The sequence below is a fragment of the Otolemur garnettii genome, unplaced genomic scaffold, assembly GCF_000181295.1.
Source record: "Otolemur garnettii isolate 467f Iridium unplaced genomic scaffold, OtoGar3 scaffold00271, whole genome shotgun sequence".
Taxonomy (NCBI): domain Eukaryota; kingdom Metazoa; phylum Chordata; class Mammalia; order Primates; family Galagidae; genus Otolemur; species Otolemur garnettii.
Window position 1 is genome coordinate 702,856 of NW_003852666.1, and position 9,274 is coordinate 712,129.

At 38.3% G+C, this 9,274-nt stretch overlaps 1 protein-coding gene across 1 annotated transcript in view; it reads right to left on the reverse strand.

Annotated features, from left to right (window-relative positions):
* Positions 1-448: 448 nt before the first annotated feature.
* The window catches only part of PIK3C2G (phosphatidylinositol-4-phosphate 3-kinase catalytic subunit type 2 gamma), a 372,023-nt gene continuing 363,197 nt past the window's right edge, over positions 449-9,274 (reverse strand). The window contains exon 30 of the mRNA XM_023508742.1: positions 449-836. Coding sequence (XP_023364510.1) covers positions 684-836 — 153 coding nt within the window. The 3' untranslated portion in view covers positions 449-683. The remainder of the gene's footprint in view (positions 837-9,274) is intronic.

Here is a 9,274-nt window from a genome sequence, read left to right on the forward strand (position 1 = left end):
TTGGAGTTCTGAGATGATAAGCTTAACTCATGACCTTGGGTGGGAGAAAAGTGGCAGTGACAGTGGACAGAGTGGTGTCCAAGAGGGTGGAGGCTACAAAGAAGTTTCCTCTAACAACTGGATTTAAGAATTTCAAGCCTTGATGTTTTGTCTTTCTGAAAGAAAAGAATACAGCATTTTGCTGGACTTAACCAATGCATTCAATAAATAAGATTATGAGTGGGTAAGTGGGTCTATATAATTTATATGTAAAAAATCTGTTACAGATAAACTTAGGTTTTGAATTAATGGATGAGATTTAGTTATCTACTTATTTTTAATAAAGTGTATTACGAATATTACTTTTAACTGTAAGCACACAATTAAAACAAAATGTGAACATTATTATGTTTGATTTAAAACATGTATTAAAATTAAATGTCCCTTTATTCCTTTGCATATTGAATTTTACACTTTGGCATTTCACTACGGAGAAAATATTCTAAGAAAACAATACAAGAATAGTTAGAAAACAACCAAAAAAAGAGACTGATTTTTCATTCGGTCTCATTTTTTTCTTCTGTCCAGAATACCCTACGGTATCTTTAACTACAAAGATGCCTTGCTTATGTGATAAAGAAGCCTAGAAGTGAAAAAAAAAAAAAATGCTAGCTAATGAATAATGCATGTGTTCATAGCAATGGTCAAATTATACTGTTTCCTAGTGGATACCATTTTTCTTCATTGAGTACGACACTACAGAGTTGGATGTTAATTGCTCCCACAAATACAGTTTTGCTCTTCACAACAAGCATTAAGACATGTCCTTGGAGCTCAGTGACTTCATCATATACTACCTAAAAAGGGAGAGAATAATGAAAACATAATTCAGACATGCTTAAATGTATCTTTCTTTTGAATATTGCTTTTAATAAAAGAAATTTAGCTGCTAATATCTTGTACCCTGGAATGCATAGGTTAATGTTAGAATCTTTCATTTCTTACTTTAATTCTAAAAAGCTCAAGGTTCCACCAACATAATGGAGTTTAGTGACAGACTATTACTTTATGAATCTGAGAATTTACTGATTCTGCTAAGAATTCCCCACTCCGAGTTTAGTGAGACTGCAAATTACTTCCTCTAGGTAGAAATTTAAATACCCTTCAACCCTTTAACTGTCCTTGAATTCTTTGTGCCGAATTGCTACACGAACATCATTTTTCTTGGATCTTATTTCTTCTGTGGTTAACAATAATTTACTGTATATTTCAAAATAACGTAAGAGAGTGGAATTGGAGTGCTCCTAACACAAAGAAATGATAAATGGTTGAGATGATGAATGTTTCAATTGCCCTGATTTGATCATTATACATTGCGTGCCTGTATCAAAATGTCACGTGTGCCCCATAAATATGTACAACTATTATGTATTCATAAAAATAAAAGAACATCATTTTTCTATGTTGAAGGCTAATGAGGAAAGACAGACCAGTTTCTATTATTTCCTGGTGCTCTTTAAATGTAGTACAATATTTCCTTATTGTATGTGTTAAGAAGTCGATCTGTGCATACTTTGATTTATTTAAAATTGCTTCATTTTTAATCATAAAAGTACATGTTAATTAAGTAAAATATGTATGAAACCAAAAAAGCAAAGAAAGAAAAAAGTCTGAATCTTCACCACTGGGAGATGATGACAGTTAACATTTTGATGTTCTTTTTGTTTTCTATATATAATCACTTTTTGAGAATCTAACTTGTAAATTATGCTGTATATTCAGTTTTATATTCTGTCTTGTTTCTCTTGTGACTGTTTTTTAAAAAAAGGGTTCTGTTCCACTGTGTTTTATAATGTCCAGGATGTGAAGTACAGACGTTACCATCCAGTACCCACAGTGGTAAAGGAACTTAGAGGCGTCCTACTGCAAAGAAATTAGCTATCCGCCATGGGAGGAAGGGAGAGCTGAGTGGAATCTGATATGGTTACCAGGGAAATGTCTTAGGCTACATTTAGAAAAGGAATTTCGTATGCTCTTACAAACTTGCTTGCTTTCTACAGCGAAGTTAGAAGATAGAAACTTTCTTAATATGAGTGAAAAAAAAAAAAAAAGCAGAAGAGACCACTTGAGAAGGAAGGAAGCTCTTTGAGTTCCCTGTGTGGTCTCCTCCTTGGATATGGTATGGTTTCTGGTCCTTTGCACAGCACAGGTCTGCCATTAAGTTGCTCGTTATCAAGGAACTTCAGTTCAAGATCAATCTGTTAGCCCCTGTCAAACATGATCCACATGGTAAGTAAATAATAATTCAGTCAAGGGACCTGAGATGTTAAGCCGGTCTTCGCTGCTCCATGTGACTTCTCCTGGCTGCCTCCCTTTCCAGAATCTTACTGTCACTCCACATGAAGATTATCTTTACGTTCTCCAGTATTACTCATCCACATTATCGCGTTTCATCTATTGAGCTCTCCTGGGACGATGAAAGATTTTAAGGGCCGCCTTAAAAAACAGATGCCCCCAAATCCTACAACTATAATTCACATTCTTTACATCTGGACACCCAGTGTTGCCTGGAAATCTTTCCAGGACTTCAGAACCATCCCCTCCCTGCCCTTTTCCCCGTCTGAGTGGCTGTTTTGAACGGTCTAAACTGACCTTCACTTTTCTTCCTACACCTTCAGCAGGTGAATGAACTCCTCTCTTATTTTACCGAGAAAACAGATGAAGGGGTCTTCAGAGTGTTATTGCGCATGAAGTAGAAAGATAGACTAGCTCTGAGCATTAGGCCTTTGGCAGATTCTGGCTTAAGGACCCTGTGAACTGTACAGATAAACTCTGGATTTTAAATTTATAAAAACATATAAATGATTTACATTTGCATGAATCTGTTGTCAACTGTATGTTTTATCATTTGCGTAATGGTGATAGTAATCCTTACCTTTTAGCATCGTTAAGAGGAATAAATGAGATAACGAACATAAGCCCTATTACAAAGCCTGGCACATACCACACGCTACTAAATAGTCGCTGTGAAAGGTCCATCAAACATACAAAAAGGAATAGTTGTTTCTTGAAATTTTGTATCAGTTGACTGGAGAAAACCCTTCCAGACAGAATGGAGCCTCTCAGGTATTTAGGAAGCTGTCAGTCTGAAGAAATGACTTTAGGAATTAATTGCTTTCCTGGTAAACATACAAACATTTGAACTCCCAAAGTTTATATTTCTTAGATTTCCTCCCCCCCCTTTCCTTCATTATGCAAAAGTTATTTTCTTAAAAGTGACAAGTTTTATAAACACGTAGTCATTGCCCATCATAGATGACATACATCTATTTTAATTGCTTTACGGAATCCACAATGTTGTTCTTTTAAAAAAGCATTCTTTTTTTTAACTGTACAATGAATAATCAGTGGGTAACGCTAGTGAAGTGCACAGATGATAAAATTCTTTGAGAATTTTTACCAGATGACTTAATGTATATCCTGGCTTCACATAAACGGGACCAAAAGTGAACAGCTCTTTTAATTTCTCTTTATATAATAATTTTTTACCTATAGGCATGAGCCGAGTCTTCACTACCTTCTGACCAATTCTGAATTTGGGCGTTTGGAATTATTACATCCAAAAGAAAACATTTAAGGTAATTTATATCTACTAACCGATAGACTAGCATTCTCTGCACATTATTTGACAAAAGGGTCTCGTAAATAATTCTAAATTCTATTTTATGACTGCAACGGGAGAACAATAAGATGGAAACTGGAGCGTCCCTAGTGCGGGTGAGAAGAGGTTTAGGAGACAGAACAATAAAAGGGAGAGTTCGAAAGTGAGAAGAGAATCAGGTAGTTCTGGACTTGAAATCTAGTCATGTGACTCCTGAACCTGGATGTCTTTATTTACAAATAAAATTTTCATCACGTTGCAAATATGAAGGGAGATGATGATCCAGATAACCATTGCTCTTGCTTACTGAGTGTACTGTGTGCCTGGTATTGTGCCAGACAATCACTGCATTTCTGCAGGAGACCTTCAGGCTTGTAAAACACATAGAATGTTTCCCTTCTGTCCTTTCTAATTTTCCTTTTATCCTTTTTAACAGGATAATATCTAAGAAACAAATACAATGTATAACATGCACTGACAATGTAATTCTCCTATAGAATAGAAATTTTGTATTTCTAAAGAATCATTTTGAAAAATGGTGCGTTTTAACAAGATGCTGAATATGAGAGTGTGGAAAGAGGCTTTGGAGGCAGGAGCCAGGATCCCGGCTCTGCTTCCTGAGGCTGTGTGGCAGCTCCCGCATTCCAGCCCCGCCTGGAGCCCAGTCAGGCCTCTCCCCGGATGTATACATGACAGGGAGTCTGCTGACCAAGTCTATGGGGACTCACTCTGGGAAGTATCAAACAGACAAGCTTGGCCCCGTATCAAAGCCTTTATGTTTGAAAGGCGGAGCCTCTGTTGCTTGGCTGTGTCCCTGACCCAGCCTCTCTCATGTCTGGGTATTAGGAGAGAGGGCTCGGAATAAAAATACAAAGAAGTATTATCATGAAAAGCTTTGTAAGACATTGGCATGCAATGTACTATCTCTTTTGTATCCTCCAGGAGATTGATATACAGAGAGGGGTGAGGTCATTCTCTCCCACTTCACAGACCGTGTCTCAGCTTTGGTGGTTGGAGGGATCTCAGCGACGGGGAGTGGCTGATGCAATGCTCCTCAGTGAAGAGGTGGCAGTGGGGGAGAAGTTTAAAGCAAGGTAGGTCCCATGTGAGAAATCCCTGGACTCTCCGGGAAGCACCGAGCTTATGAGAAAAGACATGTAGTAAGTGTCCCTGAGGATACACAGAAGTCATCGAGGACACTGGCACAGACATGGGGGTCACAACTGAGGCTAAGAGAAAGTAAAATCAGAATTAAAATTAGCAGAGTTCTTTTTTCTGTATTTCTTATAAATATTTTCATTGTATTGACACAAACACAGAGCATAATGGGAAGAAAATTGAAATACTGTGGCCTCCCCCACCCCCGCCCCCCTTATGACTTTCTAAATTGAACCGGCTTCCTTGCCAAACTTGTTCAGATAATGATCTCTTATTGTCCTGATGACTGCAATGAAAATAGCCATTTGTGCGGACATCAGATTTCTGCTGCTTTGGATCATGTTCAGATTGGAACTGGCTGTGCATGGCCCACGGTTTCTGAAGCAATTTAAAATGCATCCGAGGCATAAACAGTGTGTGTTCATGCTGCAAATATAGATGGATGGAGAAAGTATCATGGGGATTTCTAATCAGGGGGCGGTGAATGTGGGAGGACCTAGAATTACTGCAAGCCATCAGAAGACTGATGTGCACACTACGCCTTAGAAAATCATCCTCCTGGGCGCAGCTGTATCTAGTACGGTTTTTATAGTACCGAAGGCTTGAGATAAATAAAATGCAAGTGTATCTAAATTCTCCTGAATTGTCAGTGGCTTTTCCTTATTATGTGTCTCCTTAGATTGCAAATGCTGATGTACAGCACGGACTCTGGGCACTTACTTGATAGGGAGGTAGAAGGTCTTGTCCTCAGAAAGTATGAGAAGAAGCAAGTAATGTATTATTAGAGATGTGTATCTCTAGGTGTCGACATCATGACAAATCTCTTTCCTTACCAGTTTAGAGAATCTGTGTATGTGTGCATAGTATTTTATTTGAACACCAAGTTCTAATAAAACTTATAAAACTGCCTCAAGTATTTGAAACCACATCTTCTTAGGAGTAACTCAGTGTTTAAAGTACTAAAAAAGGTAAGACGTTTTCCCCATGCTCAAGATGTTTATGATATAGTAGGAAAAATATGTCTAGGGCTAAATAAATGATTCTGAGTGTGCTGTAAGAGTCCGGGGGGGGTGAGAGTATTAAACTCACATTTGAGGTCAGCCTCAAAGAAGGCAGAGAAGGGCAGTGAGGGTCAATGGCAGCGTGAGTTCCATGGCCAAAGTCACAAGGCGCATTTAGGAAATGATAGACTGTCTGACGTGACCATAGGATATGGAATGTCAATAACAGTACGAGCACACAAACTCATGTTCTTGACTGATGTTTGACAAAGGTGCAGAAAAAATTCAATGGAGAAAGAATCGCCTTTTCTACAAATGGTGCTTGAGTCATTAGTATCCACAGGGGGATTAAAAAAAATATTGATGCAAGAATGAAGAAGCAAGAATCCAATGTACTTAATTCTAATATAAAGATAGTAGATGATCTACTGCAAGGTGAGGGGTGGAGGAATGGGCAAGTGGGGAGAGGAGAGAAGGGAGGGGAGTGAGGGTCGCAGTGTGTGGCACACCTCCCAGGGGCAGGACACAATCACAAGAGGGACTTTACCGAACAAATGCAATCCGTGTAACCTAATTCTTTGTACCCTCAATAAATCCCAGCAATAAAATTAAAAAAAGAAAAACGGATGCAAACCTTACACTTTATTAAAAATTATCTCAAAATTGATAATGTACTTAAACATACATGTAAAATTATAAAACTCATAAAAAATATATAGAAGAAAAATTTGGGGATTTAGTGTTAGGTAAGGAGTTCTTAGATTTGACACCAAATGCCATCAATAAAAGGCAAAATTATAAGTTGGCCTCATCAAAACTAAAAATTTTTACTTTTTAAAAAGCCCTGCAAAGAGGATAAAAAGATTAGCTATAGAACGGCAAAAGGTTTTGCACACCTCATACCTAACAAAGAACTAGTATCCAGAATATATAAAGAGTTCTCAACTCAACCGTGAAAATGAAAACTATTCAATAAGAAAATGGTCAAAGACATGAAGACACATTTCACAAAGAAGGATGTTTAGGTGGTAATTAAGCTTATGAAAAGCTGTTCAGCATCATTAGTCATTAGGTAGATGCAGATTAAAACCACAGTAAGAGACCACTCTATACCTATCAAAAGAAGTAAAATGAAAAATAATGATAATATCAAATGCTGGACAGAATGTAGAGGAAGGGGATCATGCGTGCATTGCCCGTGAGGTGTGATTGGCATAGCTTCTCTGAAAAAGAGTTTCATAGTTTCCTGTAAAACTAAATACGCATCTAGCTTGTACCCTAGAAATGATACTCTGAGACATTTGTCCTAAAGGAGTTACAATTTACACTCACACAAAAACCTAACATCAGTGTTTATAGCAGCTTTTATTCCCTTCCCTGTATCCCAAAGCTGGAAACAAGTCAGATGTCTTTTTTTTTTTTTTTTTTGAGACAGAGTCTCAGTATCTCACCCTTGGTAGAGCGCTATGTCATCACAGCTTGCAGCAACTTCAAACTCTTGGGCTTAAGCGATTCTCTTGCCTCAGCCTCCCAAGTAGCTGGGACTACAGGCACCCACCACAATACCTCTATCCATAAATGTCGCTTTCCCTCCACTCAGAAAAACTCATTTCATCCATTTGTACACTGCCATTTTCTTAATGTTTTTATTCCCATAAACTTGGGCTGCCATGTCCCTGATTTCACGTCCACTCTTGCCAAATTTAACAAGAAACTTAATGTTTCTTTGTTGCTCTAATTCAAGCTCTGACATCCTCACAATGGCACACAGAAACACCCGACAACAGTGATTGCCACTCAGCAAGACACTGTCACAAGTTGATATGAGCACAGCTGTGAGACGCTGATATACCCAGGTTATGAAACCTTACTGAGCTATTTGTGCTGTGCTGCCCACCTGAGCGCATAGTGGCAAATTTGTGAACTTAATTGTCAGAACTTGCACATGTAATAAAAATGCATAAAGCCAACACACACACACAAAGATACAGTTTTGTGCATATAAAACTGGTGAAGTCTAAATGAGGAAAGTGGATTGTATCAAGGTCACTTTCCTGGTTGTGATACTGTAGTTATGCTAGATGTTACCATTAGAGGGAAGAGGTCAGAGGATATTTGAATTCTCTGTGTTATTTATTACAATTGTGTGCGACTCTTTAATTGTCTTAAAGTAAAATAAGAAATAAAGAGTATGAGGATACTATTTCTCCATAAGACAACTTGGAAATTATTGAGTCAAGTTTTAGGTGCTATGAATGCCATGTTTAAGTTGTTGAACTTTATATATTAGGAAGTAAGAAATCATTGACAAAACATTTCGGCAGAGGAGTAATAAATATGAGCTTTTTTTTGAAAGACACTTTAGGCAGAAATGTGAAAGAGTTAATCAAAAAACACAAGACATGAGGCAAACAGCAGGCTACTGTAATGGCCAAGGTGACAAGGATCTCAAGCAGAAAAGCAGGGAAAGAACAGAAAGGAGATGGAAGCTTTAAGAGGCTGCACACCTAGGGCTGTCCAAACTTGGTGAGGGGTTGGAAATATGAGTCAGGAGGAGAGAGGCATCATTAGACCGTGTCTCTGGAGATGGCAAACAGTAGAGGAAAGCCTGGTTTAAATGTGCCTTGGAGACAGTCAAATGCAGCACTCCAGTAACCAGGTGGAAGTGCAGATCAAAAGCTTGAGAGAGCAATGTTCTTCTTAGCAAAGTATCTCAGGAATGGAAGAAAAAGTATCCAGTGTACTCAGCCCTATTATGAAACTAATTTATAGCTTTCATATGAAAGCTATAACCTAATTATAGCCTAAGAACATGGGGAGGGGAGAGGAAGAAGGGAGGGAGGCGGGGTGGAGGGAGGGTGATTGGAGGGATCCCCTCTATGGTTTATCTCACAAGGGTACAAATGAATCTTTCTAAAAGTAGAATATAAACGTCTTAACACAAGAACTAAGAAAATGACGTGAAGGCTAAGTTAACCAGTTTGATGTGATTATTTCAAATTGTATATGAAAACACGACACTGTACCCCATGATTACATTAATGTACACAGCTATCATTTAATAAAAAAAAAAAAGCTTGAGAGGAAGGCAGGGCTTGTGGAATGCATTCTGTTGCAACCTGTATATGTAGAAGGTAAATGAAAATGTAGGGCACACGGGATAATGTTGAGAGTGTGGAGATGGCAGATGGTGGGACTTTAGCAAACAATAACATTTTAAGAGGAACAATGGCAAGGAAGGAAAACGAGTTGGCTAAGAGTAAAATGGAAAAGAATTCAGAAAAGAGCAACTACAGAGGCAGAAGGGAGGATTCCCAAGAGGGTGCGTTCGTAGCCGGAGGTGTGTAACTAGTGAAGAGAGGAGAAGGTGAGGCGCTTTGGATTGAGCAGTTAGGGGTCTGTTGATGTGGCTTGAATAAAGCACTATCAATAAAGTTTGGGATCCACATGGCAAAGGATTAAAGGGTGGAAAGGG